The sequence below is a fragment of the Anolis sagrei genome, chromosome 6, assembly GCF_037176765.1.
Source record: "Anolis sagrei isolate rAnoSag1 chromosome 6, rAnoSag1.mat, whole genome shotgun sequence".
Classification (NCBI taxonomy): domain Eukaryota; kingdom Metazoa; phylum Chordata; class Lepidosauria; order Squamata; family Dactyloidae; genus Anolis; species Anolis sagrei.
In genome coordinates, this window is record NC_090026.1 from 6,220,672 (window position 1) to 6,248,497 (window position 27,826).

General features: G+C 45.2%; 1 protein-coding gene across 11 annotated transcripts in view; it reads left to right on the top strand.

The window, feature by feature from the left end:
• KDM6B (lysine demethylase 6B) overlaps positions 1-27,826 on the top strand; it is a 195,530-nt gene that overhangs the window by 155,332 nt on the left and 12,372 nt on the right. For all 11 annotated transcript variants that reach the window (XM_067469705.1, XM_067469707.1, XM_067469706.1 and 8 more), the window contains 10 exons: positions 2,274-2,400; positions 8,240-8,345; positions 9,985-10,190; positions 12,440-12,507; positions 12,607-12,675; positions 19,992-20,140; positions 20,272-20,386; positions 21,927-22,114; positions 23,107-23,248; positions 24,482-24,608. In XM_067469705.1, the coding sequence (XP_067325806.1) occupies positions 2,274-2,400; positions 8,240-8,345; positions 9,985-10,190; positions 12,440-12,507; positions 12,607-12,675; positions 19,992-20,140; positions 20,272-20,386; positions 21,927-22,114; positions 23,107-23,248; positions 24,482-24,608 (1,297 nt within the window). The remainder of the gene's footprint in view (positions 1-2,273; positions 2,401-8,239; positions 8,346-9,984; positions 10,191-12,439; positions 12,508-12,606; positions 12,676-19,991; positions 20,141-20,271; positions 20,387-21,926; positions 22,115-23,106; positions 23,249-24,481; positions 24,609-27,826) is intronic.

Here is a 27,826-nt window from a genome sequence, read left to right on the forward strand (position 1 = left end):
CCACTGATTGAGGTTCAAAGTTTTAGCCTGCCACTTTTGGACTCTCGCTGAGATGTTCCTGTAAGTATCTCTGTAAATCTTAGGAAGCTTTGTAGCCCAATTTCTGGAGGTTGGCTCTGCATCTCGTGGTGCCAGAGCGCAGTCTTTTCAGTGCCTTCCAAGTCACCCAGTCTTCTTTGTACCCAGGGGGGAGTCTCTCATTTGGTATCAGCCATGGCTTGAGGTTCTGGGTTTTAGCCTGCCACGTTTGGACTCTCACTTTCTGAGATGTTCCTGCAAGTATCTCTGTAGATCTTAGGAAGCTATTTCTTGATTTAAGGCAATGGCATGCTGGCTGATATCCGAACAGAGGATGGGCTGAAGATGTCACTGCCTTGATCCTTTCATTATTGGTTGCTTCTTCCCAACGGATGTCAGGTAGTGCAATACCAGCTAAACCAGGGGTTCTCAACCTGTGGGTCCCCAGATGTTTAGGCCTTCAACTCCCAGAAACCCTAACAGCTGGTAAACTAGGATATCTGGGATTTGTAGGCCAAAACTCCTGGGGACCCATAGGTTGAGAATAACTGAGCTAAACAATATAATTTATTCAGTGGTGTTAGGCATAGACATCCTGTGATAATGTGGCATGTCTCATTAAGAGCCACATCCACTGTTTTAGCATGGTGAGATGTATTCCACACTGGACATGCGTATTCAGCAGCAGAGTAGCAAAGCGCAAGGGCAGGTGTCTTTACTGTATCTGGTTGTGATCCCCAGGTTGTGCCAGTCAGCTTTTGTATGATATTATTTCTAGCACCCTCTTTTTGCTTGATATTCAAGCAGTGCTTCTTGTAAGTCAGAGCACGGTCCAGGGTAACTCCCAGGTGTTTGGGTGTGTTGCAATGCTCCAGTGGGATTCCTTCCCAGGTCATCCTCAGTGTGCAAGATGCTTGCCTGTTCTTAAGATGAAAAGCACATGTTTGCATTTTAGATGGATTAGGAATTAGCTGGTTTTCCCTGTAATAGGCAGTAAGATCACCTAAAGCATTGGAGGGGTTGTGATTAACCATTTCATAGCTCCCTGCTTGGAGAACTAGGGCCGATCTAGAGAAGTGTTTTGACAGTGGGAAGGAGATGAGGGAGACTTTGCATTTCAAAGCTTGAGAAAGAAGGCCCTGAATTTGGTGTTTACCTTGAGACCTCACCCAGGTTCATCAGGTGAAATGGCAACAGAGGTGCTCTTAGTATTTCAATCACACACACCTTCATGTGTTGACTCCAGCAGCTCGTTGCGACTTTGACGCAAGTTCTTTTTTTGGACCACAACTCCCAGAATCCCTGTGCCGTCTCCTAGAAAAGGGAGTAAGCTGTTCCCACATTCTGATTGCAGATAGTCGTTGTCAACATTAGCAGAGGTCCTCTTCCACAATTGACGCGAAAAACACTTGTGTGCTGGTATGGCTGTACCAGGAGCTCCAACTTTATTTTCTTTCTGTTTTCTGTTTGCAGTCATAGGGCAGGCCTCCTGTCCATCATAATTAAGCTTTGGTTCTGCCCCTTGTTCAGGGCTCTGGGAGGGAAAGGGGCCATTTTTTGGGCAGTCTCACATAAGGAAACTAAACTATAAGACGTAGACCAGCTCGTCCCGTAGAAAAGTTTCTTTTCTCAAGAACATCCGGGGAAACAAAAACAGAAATTCCAGGGGAAAGGTCCCAAGGCTCTGGCTGAGAGCTCACAGCCTCTCAGCCTCACAGCAATCAGAGGGAAAACAGCCCTGAAGTTTTTAAAGAATTCTTGGAGGGAGGACAGCATTACAGATCCACTGAACTCCAGCTGAAATATCTACAAGCCTTGGTTGGTAGGTCTACTCGATACCCAGATGCATTTGGAATCGGTAGTAGGATCCACACCAATGAGGCATAGATAGTAAACAGCCTGGGAGAGGTTAAATAGGGTTTTCTTTCTTACAGAGAAAGTACAGTTAATCAAAGTCAGGTACCAGCCCATTGAGGACTAGACTAAGAAAGCCTTGAAGTGTTGTTTGAACCATTGAAGATTTGTTGTTTGTTCCATAATGTTGTATCATTAAAGACTCTAAAGACCATCACTTAGAAAAATTCCTGAGAATCTCTCTTTGAGGCGCCCCTGGCTTCCCGCTGGGCTTAAAGTATACGTCCTATAGAAAAGACAGCTGTTACAGGCCCAGCACGTGACAGAACAACTTGAATTCCTAAATGTGTTCACCCGCTTGTGTCTTTCGGTCACCATCTTTCCCCGTCTCTTCCTCACAGGCACGCCAAGGTAAAAGGGAAATTCAAGGAGTCTTACCTGTCGCTCAGCAACTCCGTCAAACCTCAGATCAACATGGACGAAAAGCTCCCGCGGGATAAGCTCAACCCCCCAACTCCGAGCATCTATGTGAGTGTCTGGAACGGGGAGCTGGAAGTAGTGGGGTTTGCGAGCAAGGAGAGAATGGAACGGGGGGGGGGGGGGGGTCTGGTGGGAGGATGGGCATTTGCCCTGAATGGATGGGGACACAGGCATCACAGGACTTCTGCAATGACCTCATGTGCCAAAGGTGTCACTGTGGAGATTCAAAAGCATCATCATTATTCAAGGTCCTGGCCCTCATGGTTTTCAAACGAGGGAGAGCTCATGAGCAGAATTTCAGAAGCCCAACTGGGGCAGATCAGAGCCTTCAATATGGATCAAGCTCTTGGTTTTTGATTTTTGGTTTGTTTAGGCCTTGTACTAAACAAACCAAGCTACTCCCTCGTCCCCGAGTTTGGGAAGGTGACATTGTCTCCTTCCCAACCTCTGGGTGATACACAGACCTTGAGGGCAGAGATCCTTTGCACTCCTTTGCTCACCCCATGGACTTGGGGTTTCAAATAATGCATTTGGGGCAACCTCACAACAGCTGGGGCCACCCAGACTGGGCAACAAGGGTCTTGGTTGTTAACTGTGGGGAGTCGTAATGATGGTACTCAGAAGGAACCTTTCCTGTCTCTCTTCTGCTTCTCTCTTTTCTCTCTGAATGGGTTCCCCTACCCTACTGGTCCATCCCCATTCTTGTTTGTGTTTCTGTTCTTCTCTCTTCCTTTTTGGGTTCTTCTCCTCCTTCCATCCCTCCTTCTTTTCCATTTTCCTTTTGGAAAGGAAAGACTCTCTGCTAAAACCAAAGAGAGTAAAAAGAAAACCAGTGTCCCAGGCATGGGCAAACTTTGGCTCTCCAGGTGTTTTGGACTTCAACTCCCACCATTCCTATCAGCCTCAGCTTAAGCGGTTGAGGGGGAAAGGGCCTGAGACTGTTAGGAATGATGGGAGTTGGAGTCCAAAATACCCGGAGCGCCCAAGTTTGGTCCATGCCTGGTCGTAAGGGTTGTCTCCTTGGAACGTAAACATTAAGTATCGCTTAAGCCTTTGTTTACATTCAGAGGGGCAAAAGGAAGGGGTCTGAGGGTGTTAGGAATGGTGGGAGTTGGAGTACAAAACACCCGGAGGGCCCAAGTTGGCCCATGCCTGGTCATAAGGGTTTTCTCCTTGGAACGTAAACATTAAGTATCGCTTAAGCCTTTGTTTACATTCAGAGGGGCAAAAGGAAGGGGTCTGAGGCTGTTAGGAATGGTGGGAGTTGGAGTCCAAAATACCCGGAGGGCCCAAGTTTGGCCCATGCCTGGTCTTAAGGGTTTTCTCCTTTAAACGAAAACATTAAGTATCGCTTAAGCCTTTGTTTACATTCAGAGGGGCAAAAGGAAGGGGTCTGAGGCTGTTAGGAATGGTGGGAGTTGGAGTCCAAAACACCCGGAGCGCCCAAGTTGGCCCATGCCTAGTCTTAAGGGTTTTCTCCTTGGAACGAAAACATTAAGTATCGCTTAAGCCTTTGTTTACATTCAGAAGGACAAAACCGAGGGACTTCCTTTCTAAATCCCGGATGAGGCCCCATTATTCACTTAAGCGATTGAGGGGCAAAAGGAAGGGGCCTGAGGCTGTTAGGAATGATGGGAGTTGGAGTCCAAAACACCCGGAGGGCCCAAGTTGGCCCATGCCTAGTCTTAAGGGTTTTCTCCTTGAAACGAAAACATTAAGTATCGCTTAGAACGACAAAACGAGGGACTTCCTTTCTAAATCCCGGATGAGACCTCAATATTCACTTAAGCAGCTGAGGGGGGAAAGGAGGGGACCTGAGGCTGTTAGGAATGGTGGGAGTTGGAGTCCAAAACACCTGGAGAGCCTAAGTTTGCCCGTGACTGCAGTATCCTGTTCTGGCTTGAAGCTGTAACTTCAGTTTTTCGATTTTGCTGTCTTCTTACTCTTCGTTGCTGTCTCTTATCCTTTCCTCCTTTTGCGGTGGTTTCAGCTTTCTCATTCCACAATGACATCTACCCCCTTAAATCTCCAAAGTGCAAATCTCATTTTTATTGCAGTCCATCCCCCTGAATGCTCACCTTGTATAAATTTTACGAGGCTGCAGCATCACCAGATCTGTGTCTGGAGGGGAGAGCTGCTCCCACCTCCACCTTGATACGACTCCTTCGACGTCACGGCAGCTTGCAGGCATCGTTTACCCCGTCCGGCCTCATTTGTATGGAGGAGCGATCCACCTCCTGACTCAACGGGATGGTTACTTCTTGTTCTTCGAGAATGCAAGATTTGGCACTTAGCTTAGCGTGAACGCAGGGCGATTTTCCTCTTTGCTTTCCTCCTGAAAGCAGCTGTACACTTTGTGCTCTGACTCCTCTTGTCTTTCACACACATATATTTAGCTTTTTAAGGCTGCAGAGTCTACAGGCACCTTCTCAACGAGAGCTTCCTGGCAGTTTCATTTCTTGTTCATGATTCTCTATGTCGACCAGTCTGAACAGGTTGAGATACTTGATTCTTTGCTTGGAATCGTAGGGATGTTGTCTTTCTTTCACATAATGAATAAGAAAGCCCCATTTTCTTCAGCGTGGTCTCTGTGAAATCTCACGTACGGGTCTCCTGTGCATGCATAGTCGATTTCAGAACTCTCTAGAACAGTGTTTCTCAACTTGGGGGTCAGGTCGGTCCCCTGGGGAGCCACAAGGGGGTTTCAGAGGGGTCGCCAAAAAGTGTCAGAAAACATATATTTCTGATGGTCTTAGGAACCCCTTTGGCAGCGAAGGATGAAGATCTCTCTGCCTGTCCTTCTCTTCCTTTTTGGAAACAGACAGTGAATCTTCCACCAAAAGCCCTCCTCTGCCCACTCTCCCCATGATATATAGCCAATGGGAGGGGCTACTGCCTCAGTTCCTTTTTTCCGCCACACTTGCAGCAGTTAGAAGCCGCTCTCACTTGCTCTACTCTAGCTCTGACTGTTAGTCTACTTTATTTTGATCCTTTACTGAAATTTTGGACTTGACTTCAGACTCCTTGACCATTCTTCTGCCCTACAACTTGGACTCTACTCTTGTCTTGTGATCCCATGACCTGGACTTTCTGACTAACCCTTTCTGACTAACCCTTAACCCAGGTGGAAGGCGGTCCTGGTCAGGGTTGGCTTGATGCACCTTCTTCCTCTTAGCACGTTTCTCCCTTTTGCCCACCAATTGTGCCTCTTTGGATTCCGCAGCACTGCTGGTCACAGCTGACCTCCAGTTAGAGCGCTCAAGGGCCAGGGCTTCCCAGTTCTCTGTGTCTAACAATAACAACAACAACATGAAGCATGCACAGACAGATATCAGATAGGTAAAGGTTTTCCCCTGACATTAAGTCCAGTTGCGTCTGTCTCTGGGGGTTGGTGGTCATCTCCATTTCTAAGCTGAAGTGCCGGCTTTGTTCGTAGACTCTTCCAAGGTCATGTGGCCAGCATGACTGCATTGAGCACTGTTACCTTCCCGCAGGAGCGGTACCTATTGATCTACTCACATTTGCATGTTTTCGAACTAAGTTGGCAGAAGCTGGGGCTAATAGCGAGAGCTCATACCATTACCCGGATTCGAAGCTGTGACCTTTTGGTCAGCAAGTTCAGCATCTCAGCGGTTTAGCCCATTGTGCCTCTGGGGGCTCCAAGATATCAGATAGGTCTTTGGGAAAGGAGATGGAGGAAAATTGCAGCCTCTCCATCAGATTAAGTTATGGAGCTGCATGCATCCATAGGATACGGATATGTACTAAGCATTACAAAGAACAGCTAGTGCTGGATAAGAAAGGTCAGTTTTGCAAGAAGGCATCTTACGCGTTCAGGTTCTTGTAGCATCTTTCCTACCCAGTTCTGGTCTAAACTATAATTCCTGGATTTGCAGCTTTGGCGTATTCTTTCTTGAGCCAACCAGCTTGCATCTTTTGTTAAGGCCCTGCGTTCAAACGCTGCTCTAAATGTATTGTCGAAGGCTTTCATGGCCAGAATCACTGGGTTGTTGTAGGTTTTTTCGGGCTATATGACCATGGTCTAGAAGCATTCTCTCCTGACGTTTCGCCTGCATCTATGGCAAGCATCCTCAGAGGTAGTGAGGTCTGTTGGAAAAGGGGTTTATATATCTGTAGAATGACCAGGGTGGGACAAAAGACTCCAGCAGACAAGAGTCCTTTGTCCCACCCTGGTCATTCCACAGAGATATAAACCCTTTCTCCTAGTTCCAACAGACCTCACTACCTCTGAGGATGCTTGCCATAGATGCAGGCGAAATGTCAGGAGAGAATGCCTCTAGACCATCGCCATATAGCCCGAAAAAACCTACAACAACCTGCTACTCTAAATATTTGCAATTTGTCCTTGGCTGGACACCTTGTATTCTTCCAAACTGGCTGTGGACAAAGCTTTGCTTGGCTCCACCACTCCCTATTTCTTTCTGCCATTGCTCCTTAATGTAATTGCCACAGAACTTGAACTGTTGGCTAGATTATATCCACCAGTTCCTTTTTTTCCAGCTGATAAGATTCCCTTGCAATTCTCCCTTTTTGTGTGTGTGTCCGTGTCCATGGATTTCTGATGCAGAAGGGGAGGGAGGTCTCCCTTGTCTTTTCTGGGACCTTTTACTCATCTCATGCAACTCATTCTGTTTTTTCCCCTTGTTTTCCCTCCTTCTTTGACTTGTTTCACTTGAATTTCCATCTTGGGTTATTGTTGGGCCATTATTATGCCTGCCTGTCTGCTTGTCTGCAAGATGCACTCTCCCTCTTTCCTTCTTTCTTTCTTTCTTTCCTTCCTTCCCTCCCTTCTCCTCAACCAATTGCACCATTAATGTTAATGGCCTTCTGACTGCTCTTAGTGTAGTTCAGCGTCCCAGAAGACGTCCACTCTGCTTCTGAAACTAGGCTTCTGAGCTCCTGGGAATCAGAGCAAAACGCAACTCCGGCCTCCGAGAAGACGTTGTGCTCCTCTTGGGATTCTTCCGTTTCCGTTTCGCCACGAACGCTTTGTGACCGTCACTCGTTCAAACGACTAATTCTAGAATTTTTTATGATCAGGATTATCTGTCTTGGCATAAAAAAACACTATTCTGGATATCCTTGTGTACTTTTGTGGAAATCAGAACACTTTGCTTCTGACTTTCTGGGATGTTTGTGGTGGTTCGGATCCATCGGCGCTTCCCCGCTTCCGACAAGAGTCTTCAGCCGCTTCTGACACGGAATGGCACGAAACTCTTTCCTTGCTGTCCCCTCTCGTAGTTTCCGAAACTTCTTCCATGGTCCGTTTCCAACCCAACAAGGGCTTGCGCAAGAACGCTCTCTTGTAGCTTTGTCCTTTTGGAACGCTGCAGTGGAGACACCTACAGAACGGACCAACCTAGAACGCACAGACCTTCACCCCCATGCCGCGTGCCCTAGGGAACCTCTTTGCTTGTATTTTAACCATCTGGTGAAGGACCTCCATCTCAAGAGCAAGGGGATGCAAGTCTTCTGGACCCACTTCCAAAGGAACCCAGTGGGAATAAGTGGATACTTTGGATGGGATCTAAGGGGAGGGTTGAAGCAGAGGGATTTGGACCTGGACTAAAGAACAGTAACATTATTCAGGCCTGTACTCTCAATTGGGGGGACTGGGTGGGGGGAAATACTAGGTCTAGTCACCAGATTGGGAGATTCTGGCCTCATCAGGCCTCTGGATCTAAGGAATGGGTATGCTGGCGTGGACTATTGGTCCGAACTAGTAGACGCACTGCTTTTTGGTTAATGGTTCTTTTGAGTTTGGGTTTGTCTTAGGATTGCTTCTGTTGTTTGGGTCTGTGGGGAGGGCTGAGGGAGGGGTCTCCGCCGTCACCTTGTCTTCTAATTGACGTTCCTTTCTATTCAGCTGGAGAGCAAGCGGGACGCTTTCTCTCCCGTCCTCCTGCAGTTCTGCACGGACCCCAAGAACCCCATCACCGTCATCCGGGGTTTGGCAGGATCTCTCCGTCTCAGTGAGTATATACAGTCAGGGGATCTGGGGTCACCAGGCATTGCCTTTCTGGGGCAGGAGAGTGGGTGTGCACTAGGAGCATCGGCTCTGAGTCCAAAGTTGAGGTTGGGCAGCTGAAGAACAGCAGCAATATTTGGGAACCCATAGTGTTTTGCATTTGAGCTCAGAAGCTGTGGGGCTGGTTAGCCTTTTGAGAGGAAGACATGTGTCGTGACCCACAGAACACAGATTGTCTTAAACAGCAGTTGAGATTCTCCTCTGTTTCTGCATCACTCCTTCTTCTTCTCCTACTACTAGTAGTAGGTATGGTGTCAGAATGCTGACTCACAACAACATGGGTCCACACTCATTGCTGACCCTGGAACCCCAGGTATTGGTGGTGGTCAGGAGTGCCTTCGCATAGTTAAAACTTGTGCGCCATCTGCATCCATACCTCAAGACGCCAGACGTGGCCATTGTAGTCCACGCCTTAGTCACATCCTGACTGGACTACTGCAACGCTCTCTACATAGCGCTGCCTTTGAGGATAGTTCCGAAGCTGCACTTGGTGCAGAGATCAGTGGCTAGATTGCTAACTGAAGCGCCATATCGTGAGAGGACATTGCCCATGCTGCAGCAGCTCCACTGGTTGCTGGTCCTCTTATTTATTTATCGTGTTGTCAGCAACCAGACATTTGTATTACATTTTTTAACAAAAACAAACAAGCAAACAGACAAAACACAGATTTTGCAAGCTTGGTAGTTGATTAAATGTCCTTTGACCAGTACCTGGCCCCTTGGAGTGCCTCTGATGTTGCCGCAAGAAGGTCCTCCATTGTGCATGTGGCAGGGCTCAGGGTGCACTGCAGCAGGTGGTCTGTGGTTTGCTCTTCTCCGCACTCGCATGTCGAGGATTCTACTTTGTAGCCCCATTTCTTGAGGTTGGCTCTGCATCTCGTGGTGCCAGAGCGCAGTCTGTTCAGCGCCTTCCAAGTCACCCAGTTTTCTGTGTGCCCAGGGGGGAGTTTCTCATCTGGTATCAGCCATTGATTGAGGTTCTGGGTTTGAGCCTGCCACTTTTGGACTCTTGCTTACTGGGGTGTTCCAGCGAGTGTCTCTGTAGATCTTAGAAAACTATTTCCTGATTTAAGTCGTTGACGTGCTGGCTGATACCCAAACAAGGGAAGGGCTGGAGATGTTTCTGCCTTGGTCCTTTCACTATTGGCTGCTACTTCCCGGCGGATGTCAGGTGGTGCAATACCGGCTAAGCAGGGTAATTTCTCCAGTGGTGTAGGGCGCAGACACCCCGTGATAATGCGGCATGTCTCATTAAGAGCCACATCCACTGTTTTAGCGTGGTGAGATGTGTTCCACACTGGGCATGCATACTCAGCAGCAGAATAGCATAGCGCAAGGGCAGATGTCTTCACTGTGTCTGGTTGTGATCCCCAGGTTGTGCCAGTCAGCTTTCGTATGATATTGTTTCTAGCAACCACTTTTTGCTTGATGTTCAGGCAGTGCTTCTTGTAGGTCTGTTAGGAATGGTGGGAGTTGAAGTCCAAAACACCTGGAGGGCCCAAGTTGGCCCATGTCTGGTGAGTGAAGGAAGAATGCTAGCGGTCTTTGGGCATCTCATCACGAGACCCCGTCTCTCTCCTCAGACCTGGGCCTCTTCAGCACAAAGACCCTGGTGGAGGCCAGCGGGGAGCACACCGTCGAAGTCCGCACGCAGGTGCAGCAGCCGTCGGACGAGAACTGGGACCCCTCGGGGACGAAGCAAGTCTGGCCCTGCGAGAGCAGCCGGTCGCACACCACCATCGCCAAGTACGCCCAGTACCAAGCGGCTTCTTTCCAGGAGTCACTTCAGGTGAGGACGCGGCCAAGCTTTTCTTTCTGCTCCTCAACCCATCCCGTGTTGCTCTTCTACAAGTGCGTTGCATGGTGCGAGGTCTGCATAGGACCATAGAGTTTTGAAGGGATCCCGGGGGGCATCTAGTCCAACCCTTTACCCACTCAGGAATACTCCAATCAAAGCACTCTTGAAAGAGGCCCACCCAAGCTCTGCTTAAATACCCCCAAGATCAGTGTTTCTCAACCTTCCTAATGCCGCAACCCCTTAATACAATCCCTCGTGTTGTGGTGACCCCCAACCATAACATTATTTTCATTGATACTTCAGAACTGTCATTTTGCTACTGTTCTGCATTGTCATGTAAATATCTGATATGCAGGATGTATTTTCATTCACTGGGCCAAATTTGGCACAAATACCCGATATGCCCAAATTTGAATACTGGTGGGGTTGGGGAGGGGCGTTGATTTTGTCATTTGGGGTGGTCAAGGAGTCGGAAGTCAAGTCCAACATTTCAGTAAAGGATCAAAATAAAGTAGACTAACAGTCAGAGCTAGAGTAGAGCAAGTGAGAGCGGCTTCTAACTGCTGCAAGTGTGGCAGAAAAAAGGAACTGAGGCAGTAGCTCCTCCCACTGGCTATATATCATGGGGAGAGTGGGCGGTGCCTCTGCCAAAACCTACAATCAAAGAGCATTCTGAACTCCACCAATGATAGAAATGAATGAAACTTGGCACACAGAACTCCCATGACCAACAGAGAATACTGGGTTTGGTGGGCATTGGCCTTGAGTTTTGGAGTTGTAGTTCACCTGCATCCAGACAGCACTGTGGACTCAAACAATTATGGATCAGGACCAAACTTGGCATGACCCCTCAATATGCCCAAATGTGAACACTGGTGGAATTTGGGGAAAATAGGCCTTGACATTTGGAAATTATAGATGCTGGGATTTATAGTTCACCTACAATCAAAGAGCATTCTGAACTCCACCAATGATAGAAATGAATGAAACTTGGTACACAGAACTCCCACGACCAACATAAAATACTGGAAGGGTTTGGTGGGCATTGGCCTTGAGTTTTGGAGTTGTAGTTCACCTGCATCCAAAGAGCACTGTGGACTCAAAGAATGATGGATCTGGACCAAACTTGGTGTGACCACTCAATATGCCCAAATGTGAACACTGGTGGAATTTGGGGGAAATAGACCTTGACATTTGGGAGTGGTAGATGCTGGGATTTATAGTTCGCTTACAATCAAAGAGCATTCTGAACTCCACCAATGATAGAAATGAATGAAACTTGGCACACAGAACTCCCACGACCAACATAAAATACTGGAAGGGTTTGGTGGGCATTGGCCTTGAGTTTTGGAGTTGTAGTTCACCTGCATCCAGAGAGCACTGTGGACTCAAACAATGATGGATCTGGACCAAACGTGGCATGACCACTCAGTATTACTTACTTATGCGATCCCTCGTTGGACGAGTAAGATGGTCTTCCTTGATGACTATTTTTGTGGGTTTGTAGGTGGCTCTGGAGCCCTATTCTTGACCCGCATCTTCACCCACAGTGAGGGCATTGGTTTCCAGGTGGAAGGCGGTCCCGGTCGGGGTTGGCTTGACGCGCCTTCCTCCTGGCAATGTGAACACTGGTGGTGTTTGGGGAAAACAGCCCTTGATTTCTGGGAGTTGTAGTTGCTGAACACCACCAACGATGGAATGGGACCAAATTTCCCACTCAGAACACCCATGAACAACAGAAAACACTGTGTTTCCTGATGGTCATTGGCGACCCCTCTGATACCCCCTTCGTAACCCCAAAAGGGATCCAGACCTCCAGGTTGAGAAACACTGCCCAAGATGAATAATTCACCACTGTTTTGTGCCACATGGCAAAAGGGTTAAACCATGTAGCTGCTGAACTTGCTGTTTGGAAGGCTGGCAGTTCTATTCCACAAGATGGGAGGAGCTCCGGGTGTTAGCCCCAGCTCCTGCCAACCTAGCAGTTCGAAAACATGCAGTTGTGACTAGATCAATAGGTACTGCCTTGGCGGGAAGGTAAACAGTGCCATATGACTTAGGAGGCATCTACAGACAATGCCAGATCTTCGGCTTAGAAATGGAGGTGAGCCTTTGTAGGTAGGCTGTTAGGAATTGTGGGAGTTGAAGTCCAAAACACCTGGAGGATGGCCAAAGTTTGCCCAGGCCTGATCTAGAACGAGGGAGGGCTCCATCTTGACTGTTCTCTCTTCCATCGACAGGAAGACAAAGAGACTGATGACGAGGAGACTGATGAACCGGACAGCACAACGGAGACACCGCCGCCAAGGTAGAGCCGACACCGCCCGTATTTGTTATTATGGACCACGTGCAAGTCAGGGGAACATTGGCTGAAAGTGGTGTATAACATGCATTATTTCTCTTCCAGCAACCCTGACCAGAAACCACATCATATTATCAAATTTGGGACCAACATTGACCTCTCGGATGCCAAGCGGTGAGCAACCTATTTATTTATTTATTTATTTATTTAGTACGCTTCTATAAATATTTATGACATTTATATGCCGCTCTTCTCACCCCGAAGGGGACTCAGAGCAGCTTACAAGGTATATGTATATACAATATATTTTATTATTAGCATAGTAAAATATCAGTATTATCTATTACTATATTGTACTATACCATTATATTGTCATATTATTGGTATTATTACATGTAATATAAAATATAATATTGTATTATTATTATTATTAGTAGTAGTAGTAGTATTATATTGTAATACATTATAATATAAATATTATATGTATATACAATATATTATTAGCATAGTAAAATATCATTACATATTACTATATTGTACTATACCATTATATTGTCATATTATTAGTAATATTACATGTAATATAAAATATTATATTATATTATTATTAGTAGTAGTATTATATTGTATTACATATATTACATTATAGTATAAATATTATATTACTATATTGTACTATACCATTATATGGTAATACATTATAATATAAATATTATATGTATATACAATATATTATTAGCCTAGTAAAATATCGTTATATATTACTATATTGTACTATATGATTATATTGTCATATTATTAGTAATATTAAATGTAATATAAAATATTGTATTGTATTACATTGTAATATTATAAATATTGTATGTATATACAATATATTATATGATTAGCATAGTAAAATATCAGTATTATATATTACTATATTGTACTATACCATTATATTGTCATATTATTAGTAATATTACATGTAATATAACATATAATTTTGTATTATTAGTAGTCGTATTATATTATATGACATAATATAAATATTATATGTATATACAATATATTATTAGCATAGTAAAATATCATTATCTATTACTATATTGTACTATACCATTATGTTGTCATATTATTAGTAGTATTACATGTAATATAAAATATAATATTGTATTATTAGTAGTAGTATTATATTGTATTACATTATAATATTATAAACATTTTATGTATATACAATATAGTATATTATTAGCATAGTAAAATATCAGTGTTATCAATTACTATATTGTACTATACCATTATATTGTATTATTATTATTATTAGTAGTATTATATTATATTACATTACAATATTTTAAATATTATAAGTATATACAATGTATTATTAGCATAGTAAAATATCAGTATTATATATTACTATATTGTACTATACCATTATATTGTCATATTATTAGTAATATTACATATAATATAAAATATAATATTGTATTATTATTATTATTATTAGTATTATATTATATTACATTATATTACTATACCATTATATTGTCATATTATTAGTAATATTACACACAATATAGTAATATATAATACTGATATTTTACTATGCTAATAATATATTGTAAAATATATTGTATATACATTATATTACTATACCATTATATTGTCATATTATTAGTAATATTACTTGTATAGCACAATATAATAATACATAATACTGATATTTTACTATGCTAATAATATAATATATTGTATTATAATGTAATACAATATATTATATTGTATATACATATAATATTTAAAATATTATAAAATATAATTTTGTATTATTAGTATTATATTGCATTACATTATATTACTATACCATTATATTGTCATATTATTAGTAATATTACATGTATAGCACAATATGCTGTTGTTGTTCATTCGTTCAGTCGTCTCCGACTCTATGCTAATAATATAGTTTATTGTATTATAATATAATACAATATAATACTACTAATAATAATACAAAATTATATTTTATAATATTATAAATATTATATGTATATGCAATATATTATATTATTAGCATAGCAAAATATCAGTATTATATATTACTATATTGTACTATACCATTATAGTGTCATATTATTAGTAATATTACATGTAATATTACTATACCATTATATTGTGATATTATTAGTAATATTACATGTATAGCACAATATAGTAATACATAATACTGATATTTTACTATGCTAATAATATAATATATCGTATTATAATGTAATACAATATAATACTACTACTAATAATAATACAAAATTATATTTTATAATATTATAAATATTATATGTATATGCAATATATTATATTATTAGCATAGCAAAATATCAGTATTATATATTACTATATTGTGCTATACCATTATAGTACAATATAGTAACCAAGGGAGGGGAAATTTTGCAAAATAATCACTGGCCAAAAACATATATCTCCTTGCACTTTATTGCTCTCTGTGTTGTTAGCTAGGGATGTAGATATATACATATACATACATTAATATAATGTAACATAATATAATATAATATAATATAATATAATATAATATAATATATATTCACCCTTAACATTGTGATTTTTGCTGCAGGATTCATTTAAAGCCCTGCCTTCCCTGGCCTTGTTTTGGTGGTGCTTTAGCTGCCACCTTGTGGCCAGATCTGCAACTGCAATAAACAATGGCACTAAATATTAATTGAGTTCTATAAGGATGCTTCTGCTGCTCTTTGGTCCCTCTTGTGGCCGTCCCTTGTCATTGCAACAGGAGATGATGTGATGCTCAGCTCCTTAAAGGCAGGCATGGGCAAACTTGGGCCCTGCAGGTGTTTTGGACTTCAACTCCCACAATTCCTAACAGCCGGGTGGCTGTTAGGAATTGTGGGAGTTGAAGTCCAAAACACCTGCAGGGCCCAAGTTTGCCCATGCCTGGTGTAGCAGCTTTCCAGGGTTTCAAATGGGAGATGTTGGGGGATCAAACCTTGCCAGATTTGGATTATTCTTGGATGTAAACATTTGAATAGTAAGGTTAAACATCCCTCTCCCTCTTTATCATCAAAACTATGCTGGAGAAGATGAAGAGCATTGGGAAATTTATTTATTTATGTATTTATTTACTATATTTATATACCACCCCTCTCAGCCCAGAGGTGACTCGGAGCGGTTGGATTAGAAATTGGATTTAATACAGGCATGGGCAAACTTTCTAACTTGGGGGTCACACGATAGCACTCCCTTCTAGGAGGGATGGTTTCCCAGTGGTGGAAGGAAAGGAAAGAGGAAGGAAAGAGAGAAGGAAGGATGAAAGGGAGGAAGGGAAGGATGGAAGGAAGGAGGAAAGAGGGGAAAAAGGAAGGACAAAGAGGGAGACAGGGAGGAAAGAGGGAGAGAAGAAAGGATGAAAGGGTGGAAGGAGAAAGAGGAAGGGAAGATGGTAGGAAGGAAAGACAAAAGGGAAGGAAGGAAGGAAGGAAGGAAGGGAAGGATAAAGGAAAGAGAGAAGATGAAAGGGAAGGGAGAAAGGAGGGAAGGAGGAAGAGGGAAGGAAGGACGAGAGGGTGGAAGGAAGGGTGGAAGGGAAGGATGGATGGAAGGAGGGGAAGGAGGAAGGAAAGAGAGAAGGAAGGGAAAAAAGGGAGGAAGAAAAGGATGGATGGAAGGAAGGAATGATAAAGGAAAGAAGGAAGTAAAGACAAAGGGGAAAGGAGAAAGGAAGGAGAGAGAGGGAGAGAAGAGGGAAGAAGGAAGGATGAAAGGGTGGAAAGAAAGGTGGAAGGGAAGGATGGATGGGAAAAGAGAAGGCAGGAAGGAAGGAAAAAGAGGACGACAGGGAGGAAAGAGGGTGAGAAGGAAGGATGAAAGGGTGGAAGGAGAAAGAGGGAGGGAAGGGAGGGAAGAGGGAAGAAAAGACAAAAGGGAAGGAAGAGAAGGATGGATTGATGGATGGAAGAAAGGGAAGAAGGAAGGAAAAAGAGAAGGAGGGAAGAAAGGGAGGAAGAGAAGGAAGGAAGGGAAGGATAAAGGAAAGAGAGAAGGCAGTAAAGACAAAATGGAAGGAAGGAAGGAGAAAGAGGGAAGGAAGGATAAAAGGGTGGAAGGGAAGGATGGACAGAAGGAAGGGAAGGAGGAAGGAAAAAGAGAAGGAAGGAAAAAAGGAGGAAGAAAAGGATGGAAGGAAGGGAAGGATAAAGGAAAGAGAGAAGGAAGTAAAGACAAAAGGGAAAGAAGAAAGGAAGGAGACAGAGGGAGAGAGGGAGGAAAGAGGGAAAGAAGGATAAAAGGGTGGAAGGAAAGGTGGAAGGGAAGGATGGATGGAAAAAGGGAAGAAAGGAAGTAGAAAGGGAGACACAGAGGAAAGAGGGCTAGAAGGAAGGACGAAAGGGTGGAAGAGAAGGATGAAAGGACAAAGAGGGAAGGAAGGACGAAAGGGTGGAAGAGAAGTATGGACAGAAGGAAGGAATAAAGGGAGGAAGAGAAGGATGGAAGGAAGAAAGGGAAGGTTAAAGGAGAGAAGGAAGTAAATTTATTATTATTATTATTATTATTATTATTATTATCTTTATTTACACCCCGCAAAATCTCCCGAAGGACTCGATGGGGCTTACAAAGGCCAAGGCCGCCAACAACAACAACATACAAATATCACAGTAAAACTCATAAGCAAATAATAAAACATCAAGCAAAACAATAAAACACTAAAACAATGACATCATGACGCATTTAAAATCTAATCCAAATGTAATGGACAAATGTAAAGACAAAAGGAAAGGAAGAAAGCAAGGAGAAAGAGGAAGAGAGGGAGGAAAGAGGGAAGGAAGGATGAAAGGGTGGAAGAGAAATATGGACGGAAGAAAGGGAAGGAGGAAGGAAAGAAGAAGGAAGGAATAAAGGGAGGAAGAGAAGGATGGAAGGAAGAAAGGGAAGGATAAAGGAAAGAGAGAAGGCAAAAGGGAAGAGAGAAAGGAAGGAGAAAGAGGAAGGAAAGAGGGAAGGAAGGACGAGAGGGTAGAAGGAAGGGTGGAAGAGAAGGATGGAAGGAAAGAGGGGAAGGAGGAAGGGAAGAGAGAAGGAGGAAAGAAGGAAGGAAGGACGAGAGGGTGGAAAGAAGGGTGGAAGAGAAGGATAGATGGAAGGAGGAAGGAAAGAGAGAAGGAGGAAAGAGGGAAGGAAGGACGAGAGGGTGGAAGGAAGGGTGGAAGAGAAGGATGGAAGGAGGAAGGAAAGAGAGAAGGAGGAAAGAGGGAAGGAAGGACGAGAGGGTGGAAGGAAGGGTGGAAGGGAAGGATAGATGGAAGGAGGAAGGAAAGAGAAGGAGGAAAGAGGGAAGGAAGGACGAGAGGGTGGAATGAAGGGTGGAAGAGAAGGATAGATGGAAGGAGGAAGGAAAGAGAGAAGGAGGAAAGAGGGAAGGAAGGACGAGAGAGTGGAAGGAAGGGTGGAAGAGAAGGATAGATGGAAGGAGGAAGGAAAGAGAGAAGGAGGAAAGAGGGAAGGAAGGACGAGAGGGTGGAAGGAAGGGTGGAAGAGAAGGATAGATGGAAGGAGGAAGGAAAGAGAGAAGGAGGAAAGAGGGAAGGAAGGACGAGAGAGTGGAAGGAAGGGTGGAAGAGAAGGATAGATGGAAGGAGGAAGGAAAGAGAGAAGGAGGAAAGAGGGAAGGAAGGACGAGAGGGTGGAAGGGAAGGATGGACAGAAGGAGGGGAAGGAGGAAGGAAAGAGAGAAGGAGGAAAGAGGGAAGGAAGGACGAGAGGGTGGAAGGAAGGGTGGAAGAGAAGGATAGATGGAAGGGGAAGGAAAGAGAGAAGGAGGAAAGAAGGAAAGAAGGAAGGACGAGAGGGTGGAAGGGAAGGATGGACAGAAGGAGGGGAAGGAGGAAGGAAAGAGAGAAGGAGGAAAGAAGGAAGGAATGACGAGAGGGTGGAAGGGAAGGATGGACAGAAGGAGGGGAAGGAGGAAGGATAGATGGAAGGAGGAAAGAGGGAAGGAAGGACGAGAGGGTGGAAGGAAGGGTGGAAGAGAAGGATAGATGGAAGGAGGAAGGAAAGAGAGAAGGAGGAAAGAAGGAAGGAAGGAAGGACGAGAGGGTGGAAGGGAAGGATGGACAGAAGGAGGGGAAGGAGGAAGGAAAGAGAGAAGGAGGAAAGAGGGAAGGAAGGACGAGAGGGTGGAAGGAAGGGCGGAAGGGAAGGAGGGGAAGGAGGAAGGGAAGAAAGAAGGATGAAAGAAGGAAGGAAGGACGAGAGGGTGGAAGGAAGGGTGGAAGAGAAGGATAGATGGAAGGAGGAAGGAAAGAGAGAAGGAGGAAAGAGGGAAGGAAGGACGAGAGGGTGGAAGGAAAGGTGGAAAAGAAGGATAGATGGAAGGAGGAAGGAAAGAAAGAAGGAGGAAAGAGGGAAGGAAGGACGAAAGGGTGGAAGGAAGGGTGGAAGAGAAGGATAGATGGAAGGAGGAAGGAAAGAGAGAAGGAGGAAAGAGGGAAGGAAGGACGAGAGGGTGGAAGGAAAGGTGGAAAAGAAGGATAGATGGAAGGAGGAAGGAAAGAGAGAAGGAGGAAAGAAGGAAGGAAGGAAGGACGAGAGGGTGGAAGGGAAGGATGGACAGAAGGAGGGGAAGGAGGAAGGAAAGAGGGAAGGAGGAAAGAGGGAAGGAAGGACGAGAGGGTGGAAGGAAAGGTGGAAAAGAAGGATAGATGGAAGGAGGAAGGAAAGAGAGAAGGAGGAAAGAGGGAAGGAAGGACGAGAGGGTGGAAGGAAGGGTGGAAGGGAAGGATAGATGGAAGGAGGAAGGAAAGAGAGAAGGAGGAAAGAGGGAAGAAGGACGAGAGGGTGGAAGGAAGGGTGGAAGAGAAGGATAGATGGAAGGAGGAAGGAAAGAGAGAAGGAGGAAAAAGTGAAGGAAGGACGAGATGGTGGAAGGAAAGGATGGATGGAAAGAGAGGAAGGAGGAAAGAGGGAAGGAAGGACGAGAGGGTGGAAGGAAGGGTGGAAGGGAAGGAGGGGAAGGAGGAAGGAAAGAGAGAAGGAGGAAAGAGGGAAGGAAGGACGAGAGGGTGGAAGGAAAGGTGGAAGAGAAGGATAGATGGAAGGAGGAAGGAAAGAGAGAAGGAGGAAAGAAAGAGAGAAGAAAGGAAAGACAAAAGGGAGGGAAGGATGAATGGATGGCTGCATGGAAGAAGGGAATGGAGGAAGGATGACCCAAAAAAATAATCTACCTAAGTCTTCTGGACATACATATGGGTATATATCAGGTACAGGCAGGTGTTTGGGATTTCAACTGAAGTCCAAAACCCCTGCAGAGCCCAACTTTGCCCACGCCTGGCCTAGCAGCTTTCCAGGATTTCAAATGGGAGACATTTCCAGCCCTTTTTTGGGTAATGTTGGGGGATCAAACCTTGGCAGATTTGGATTATTCCTGGATGTAAACATTTGAATAGTAAGGTTAACCACCCCTCTCTTCCATTGCACTGCAGGTGGAAACCACAACTACAGGAGCTGCTGAAGTTGCCCGCTTTCATGCGGGTCACATCGACAGGAAACATGCTGAGCCACGTGGGGCACACCATCCTGGGCATGAACACGGTGCAGCTCTACATGAAAGTGCCCGGCAGCCGCACCCCAGGTAGGACCCCACAAGGCAGCGCTTGCTTGGTTGGCAGTCACAGGAGGGCTCTAACTTGAAATTAATCTCAATTCGTGCCTAGTTGGGGGATTCTGGGAGTTGTCATCCAAGCACCTGTCTCCACTTTGCAGGTCACCAGGAGAACAACAACTTCTGCTCCGTGAACATCAACATTGGTCCGGGAGACTGCGAGTGGTTTGCTGTCCATGAGCATTATTGGCAGAACATCAGCGCCTTCTGTGAAAGGTAATGTGGACGAAAGGATGGCGAGATACGAGGGCTTCTTGGGAAACGGAGGAGTTTGCCCTACAGAAGATGCCAGGTCTGCTCATGTTGGTATATGGGCATCACGCTTTGTCCCACATGCGACTGCAATGAAATGTGCAATTGGGTTTAGCTCCTTGGATCTAGATTGAATTTACACATTTAAACCACTGAGCTGTTGAACTTCCTGACCTGAAAGTTGGCAGTTCAAATCTGCGATCCAGGGTGAGCTCCTCCTGTCAGCCCCAGCTCCTGCCAACCTAGCAGTTCGAAAACATGCAAATATGAGTAGATCACTAGGCACCGCCTTGGCGGGAAGGTAAACAACAAGCGCCACAAAGTCATGCCGGCTACGTGACCAGGAGATGTCTACGGGCAATGCAAGCTCCTTGTCTTGGAAATGGAGATGAGCATTGCCTCCATGTGGCGTAAAGTAAAATAAACCACATGTAGTTCACGTTTGACCAGTCCTCACACTGTCTTGCCAGAGAAAGAAAATATGCTACTCAGGTGATCAATAAAGAACAAGAAGTTTACTCCTCATAATGTAGAACAATATATGTCCAGTCATTTGAACAGTTGCATGGACTCACACAATGTCCTTTTGGAGGGATTTAAAATAGTCCCTTCTGTGTCTATATGAGAGAATCAAATCAGTCTGCCTCTCTCTGCTTCTCTCTGCAAACACGTGCATAGTTCAGGCCTGAACAAAAATGTAACAGTATCCAAAAGTCCCAGGCTCAGCTAGCTCCCCGTGCATCTTATTTTACAGTTGACACACACACACACACTAACTGATTTCTTGCATGCTCTGACACTCCAGAACTGGAGATGAAAGGGAAATCCTTTGCCTTTGTTTGTGTATTTGTGTTTCATTGTGTTTCAAAGGCATTGGATATTTGCCTGTGTATGTATGCTAGAATTTGCTCTGAGTCTCCTCGGGGAGATAGGTTGTTGTTGTTGTTGTTGTTGTTGTTGTTATTGATCTACCAACCTTCCTTTCTCCTGATATTGTGACCCAAAGTAGCTTTATAAAATGTAACAGTGTCCAAAAGTCCCAGGCTCAGCTAGCTCCCCGTGCATCTTATTTTACAGTTGACACACACACACACTAACTGATTTCTTGCATGCTCTGACACTCCAGAACTGGAAATGAAAGGGGAATCCTTTGCCTTTGTTTGTGTATTTGTGTTTCATTGTGTTTCAAAGGTATTGGATATTTGCCTGTGTATGTATGCTAGAATTTGCTCTGTGTCTCCTCGGGGAGATATGTTGTTGTTGTTGTTGTTGTTGTTGTTGTTGTGGTTGCTCTGAGTCTCCTCGAGGAGTGTTGTTGTTGTTGTTCTTGTTGTTATTGATCTACCTTCTTTCCTTTCTCCCGATATTGTGACCCAAAGTAGCAGAAATTGTAAACTATAGGTTACAAAGGGTACAGTATATATCAGTGGCAGGTCCTTGTTCACCGTCCCATGAAAGCAAGATTTTCCCCTGGTTGGTTTTCTCAAAGTGTGCTTTTTCGCAGGCATGGTGTTGATTACCTAACTGGCTCGTGGTGGCCCATCCTGGAGGACCTTTACCAGTCCAACATCCCCGTCTACCGCTTCATCCAGCGGCCCGGGGACCTTGTGTGGATCAACGCAGGGACGGTGCACTGGGTCCAGGCTACCGGGTGGTGCAACAACATCGCCTGGAATGTCGGCCCATTGACAGGTGGGTAAAGCAAATGAACAGTCAGAACAACACCCTTCGCACAGGAGGAACTCCACGGCCACTTCCGCTTTTTCAAGTCAGGAGAGTTACTATTAAAAATGTTTGGGTACAATGAAAAAAAGCCCAGATACAGATATTTCACTCTTGGCCAAATGGGTATCTAAGACCATTTTTTCCAGATTTATTTATTTATCGTGTCAGGAGCAACCAGACATTTGTATTACATTTTAAACAAAAAAAACAAACAAACAGACTAAACACAAAGTTTGCGAGTTTGGTAGTTGATTAAATGTCCTTTGACCAGTATCTGGCCACTTGGAGTGCTTCTGGTGTTGCCGCAAGAAGGTCCTCCATTGTGCATGTGGCAGGGCTCAGGTTGCATTGCAGCAGGTGGTCAGTGGTTATCTCCCTAAAAGCCAACTCAGTTTGCAAAACGTGAGCAGGACGGTTATAGAATCATAGAATCAAAGAGTTGGAAGAGACCTCATGGGCCATCCAGTCCACCCTCATTCTGCCAAGAAGCAGGAATATTGCATTCAAACCACCCCTGACAGATGGCCATCCAGCCTCGGTTTACAAGCTTCCAAAGAAGGAGCCTCCACCACACTCCAGGGCAGAGAGTTCCACTGCTGAACGGCTCTCACAGTCAGAAAGTTCTTCCTCATGTTCAGATGGAATCTCCTTTCTTGTAGTTTGAAGCCATTGTTCCGCGTCCTAGTCTCCAGGGAAGCAGAAAACATTTGTAACCAACATTCTGATCAGTCTCCTACTTGTGAGGTTGCTGTGTTTAGCCAGCTTGGTAACAATTAATAACACCAAGGAACAACTTCCCCACACAAAAAATTACATATAGGGGTTTTTAGGCTAAGTGGAGAAAGGTCTATGAAGTTGTGAAGAAAGTGGGGCAAAGCATTGTTTTCCTGCCTCTCTTCTGCGGCCGAGACTCATAAAGGACATTCGGCAATCCGCCTGACCTCTCCCTTTTCCCACAGCGTACCAGTACCAGTTGGCGCTGGAGCGCTACGAGTGGAACGAGATCAAGAACGTGAAGTCCATTGTGCCCATGATCCACGTCTCTTGGAATGTGGCCCGCACGGTCAAGATCAGCGACTCCGACTTGTACAAAATGATCAAGTGAGTTGGGGGCCATTTTGTCCAGGGTCTGCTTGCTTTGCATGGTCTCTCTGAGCAACCCCATGCCTTCCAGACCCACATACTTCTTTCTTTGGGGACAAGAGTCACTTGATGGATATTGGCACCATCTAGTGCTGCAATGTATGGGATCATACCTGAATGTTTGTAATTCTAGGGGAGCCATGGGAGGATACAGTAGAGTCTCACTTATCCGACATAAACGGGTCGGCAGAACGTCAGATAAACGAAACTGTCAGATAATACAGATTTTCCTACTGTTACTCATCCGACACAGCACTAGACACCTAGAAGACTAATAATGGAGTCAAAGAGTTAAGGCAAGACAATGCCTCTGGACTAGAGGGGCCCAGCAGGAAGTGTCCGGATGTGGAAGAGGAGCGTGGAAATCACAGAGGGAAGGATGCTTCCACTTCTGGTCCTGCCTCTTTTTCCCCTTTCCTCCCTCCTCTTCCTTGTCTTGCTTTTTTCACGTATTGAGAATGGAGAGAGAGTTGGGGAGCACTCCTTTAATTGAAGGGGAAATACTGGAGGAAAAGGGGACCATCAGATAAGAGCGTCGGATAAGACGGAATGTCGGATAAGCGAAGTTCGGATAAGCGAGACTCTACTGTAGTGTGGAATCTGCTCTCACTTTGGCCAAATTCTGGGTATATCTTGGGCAAGCTTGGGCCCTCCCAGGTGTTTTGGACTTCAAGTCCCACAATTCCTAACACCTCGGGTCCTTTCCTTTCTCCCCTCAGCCACTTAAGCCTTTGTTTACATTCAGAAGGACAAAACCAACTGGCTCGTGGTGGCCCATCCTGGAGGACCTTTACCAGTCCAACATCCCCATCTACCGCTTCATCCAGTGGCCCGGGGACCTTGTGTGGATCAACGCAGGGACGGTGCACTGAATCCCGGATGAGGCCCCATTATTCGCTTAAGCGGCTGAGGGGGGAAAGGAAGGGGCCTGAGGCTGTTAGGAATTGTGGGGCTGGAAGTCCAAAACACCTGGATGGAGTTTGCCCATGCCTGGGATATCCCATCTCCATTCAGAAGTTACGGGTATCAGTTTCTAGTTGCTCTTACAAGCCTAGTGAGGTGGATTTATGGAGGTTGCACATTGGTGCGTATGGGACGGAAGGGGGTTGCATTCAGTCTAGTTTTGTGCAGTTCCTCACCAGTTGAGGTTGATGTGCCTTTGTCACCTCTTCTCTGTCCTCTCCCTCACAGGTATTGTCTGATGCAGTCAATAAAGCACTGTCAGGTCCAGCGCGAGAGCCTGGTGCGGTCCGGGAAGAAGATTGCTTACCAGGGCCGGGTGAAGGACGAGCCGGCCTACTACTGCAATGAGTGTGACGTAGGTTTCCGTGATATTTTGGCCTTCCTTTGCCGCAGTGGCTGGGAGTGAGCTTGTGCCCATTCCGCAGTTAGGTGCCAGGCACGCAAACTTTTCTTTGTTTTCGTACTTGCTCTTCCTCCTCAGTTGGGCATTGCCATTCCTCCACGGTGATGTGGTGTTGTGCCCACCAAATGGCAGTGTAAAAGGGCATTTCCCGATCCGAGACAGCGGCTGGACCATTCTCCTGCTGTCCCAAATTGCTGTGACCGAATGAATCTGTGTTTGATGTGTCTTTGCTTTTGCCTTCCTTTCCAGTATGGGAGCTCCTTTTTGCCTTCGCTTCACACTCACACGCTGTGAATCGTGCCCTGTTTCACATGGGGAGACGTTCATAGCGATCTCCTCATTGACTACCTTGGGTTTCCCTCCTGCCAGGAAGCAATCCGACAGGCTGGTTTTATTTATTCCTGGCCATAAACATCTGGAGAGAGTAAACTCTCCCCCAAAACCTTCCAGGGGTGTCCATAGGCCCTGTGGTGTGAACAATGTGTTTTTTTCTGAGGCCTGTTTGTCTTTAAAATACCTCCTGTACCCACCTGTAGTTTGGTGTTTCCATGGCTGAGAGTGCCGAGGAGCAAGACCGTACGTAAGAAAGTAGAAGGGTCAAACAGTGAGTATGAATTATGTGTTTTTAAAAAACGGTGGTGAAGAAGAAAATCAGTCTGAAGATGGAATGGAGTTACACCTGCAAGGATGGAAAAGGAGACACAGATATCATAGAATCGTCAAGTTGGAAGACCTCGTGGGCCATCCAGTCCAACCCCATTCTGTAAGAAGCAGGAAAATCGCATCCAAAGCACCCTCGACAGATGGTCATAGGATCGTAGAGTTGGAAGAGACCTCCTGGGCCATCCAGTCCAATCTCATTCTGTAAGAAGCAGGAAAATCGCATCCAAAGCACCCTCGACAGATGGTCATAGAATCGTAGAGTTGGAAGAGACCTTATGGGCCATCCAGTCCAACCTCATTCTGCAAGAAGCAGGAAAATCGCATCCAAAGCACCCTCGATAGATGGTCATACAATCATAGAGTTGGAAGGGACCTCGTGGGCCATCCAGTCCAACCCCATTCTGCCAAGAAGCAGGAAAATCGCATCCAAAGCACCCTCGATAGATGGTCATAGAATCATAGAGTTGGAAGAGACCTCGTGAGCCATCCAGTCATTCTGCAAGAAGCAGGAAAATCGCATCCAAAGCACCCTCGACAGATGGTCATAGAATCATAAAGTTGGAAGACCTCGTGGGCCATCCAGTCCAACCCCATTCTGCCAAGAAGCAGGAAAATCGCATCAAAAGCACACCATCCAGCCTCTGCTGAACCTCCAAAGAAGGAGCCTCCACCACAGACCAGGGCAGAGAGTTCCACTGCTGAACAGCTCTCACAGTCAGGAAGTTCTTCCTAGTGTGTAGGTGGAATCTCCTTTTCTGCAATTTGAAGCCATTGTTCCGCATCCTAGCGCCATTGAATAGATTTTTCGACCGATGTGGCACTGTGAACACTGTGCTGAAAATTCAGATAGAAGACTCTCCTCCCTCCTGGAATGAAATGGAAGATTGAGGTGGCAAGAAAAAAGAAATGGGAGAAGGGGAGAAGAGGAGAAGAGGTCTTATAACAGAGCAGCAGTCCAGTGACAGGTTGGCTCAAACAGAAAAGCCTGCTGAGAAGAAAGGTAAAGGGTCTTAAACAAGAGAATGGAAAGAAAACCTCAGCGCGGTGGCAAGAACGCAATGCATAACAAGTATCTTGGATAGTACATTTGAGTTGACTGAGGGCCCGTCCAGACAGTAACTGTATCCCAGGAGCTTCTGCATCATACAGGAAGGTGGCCAGACGCCATTCCCTGTAAACGTGGAAGCAATCGCTACAAAAGGCAAAAAAAATGTGAGGCTTCTGGTGCGGAAATATTGTAGTTTTGAACCAAATATCCGCATCTTCACATATCTGTATGTCCCTGCAATCGGAAATCGCGGGATTTTTTTTATCTAGGTCTGTTCCTGGGTTTTAGATGTTTGTTCCTGATTTGTTGGTTTCCAAAAAGAATGAGACACTTGAGTAGAAGGCAAAAACTTTGTTTGTGTGCCAGAAATGTTATGAAACGTGTGGAGGGCACATTTTCTCTGGCCGGGACAAAGTTGTGGCCTCCTAGTCAACGTTGTACATCTTTTCACAAGAACAGCAATCAGGAACAGCCGTGAATAACCCAGGAACAGCATCCTGGTGTTTGATGCCACAAGTACACAACCAAATGTGTCTGGACAGATGGCTCTAAAAAGTGTCAATAATGACACATTTCTGTTCATAGAATCATAGAATCAAAGAGTTGGAAGAGACCTCATGGGCCATCCAGTCCAACCCCATTCTGCCAAGAAGCAGGAATATTGCATTCAAATCACCCCTGACAGATGGCCATCCAGCCTCTGTTTAAAAGCTTCCAAAGAAGGAGCCTCCACCACACTCCGGGACAGAGAGTTCCACTGCTGAACAGCTCTCACAGTCAGGAAGTTCTTCCTCGTGTTCAGATGGAATCTCCTCTTGTTCCTGGCTTGAAAGTGTGTGTTCCTGTTTGATTGTGCAGTGCTGACTTGGGCAGAAGTGGTCCTACCACGTAAGTTTGTTTGTGTGGCAGAGACTTCATGAAACATCTGGATGGGATGGCACAGTTTCAAAAGGACAGAACTTTTGCAGTGATTCTCCGCATATCCGCATCTTGAGGGGTTTTGAAAAACGCCGAAGTTTCCGGCAGAAGTTTCATGGTGGCCATTTTGGGCGCCTCTAAATATTGCAACAAAGCATCAAATCTGGACAACGGAGGCAAAAATCCCGGGACCAACAGATCTGTATGTGGACCTCTTCTGAAGTCCTGGGATTTTTTTGCCTCTATTTAAAACCCGCGATTTAGTGCTGTCTGGAAGCGCCCTGAGCAACCCTGAAGTAGCCAGAAAAACATTGGCAGGAGATTGCCTTATTTGAGCCAAGTAGGAAGTTCACCAGCTCTTCCAAAAGTTGGCACAGAGATTTGACTTGAGCCAGGAAGAAATCTTAGCAAGCTCTTTCAAGACGGGACACGGAAGAGTTGACGAAATCAAGAAAGTCAACCAGGAATGCAGATGAAGCAGGGAATTGGCAAAGAGGGCAGTTGAGTGAGTTCGGTTATGGGCTGCCCTAAAGAAGGAACG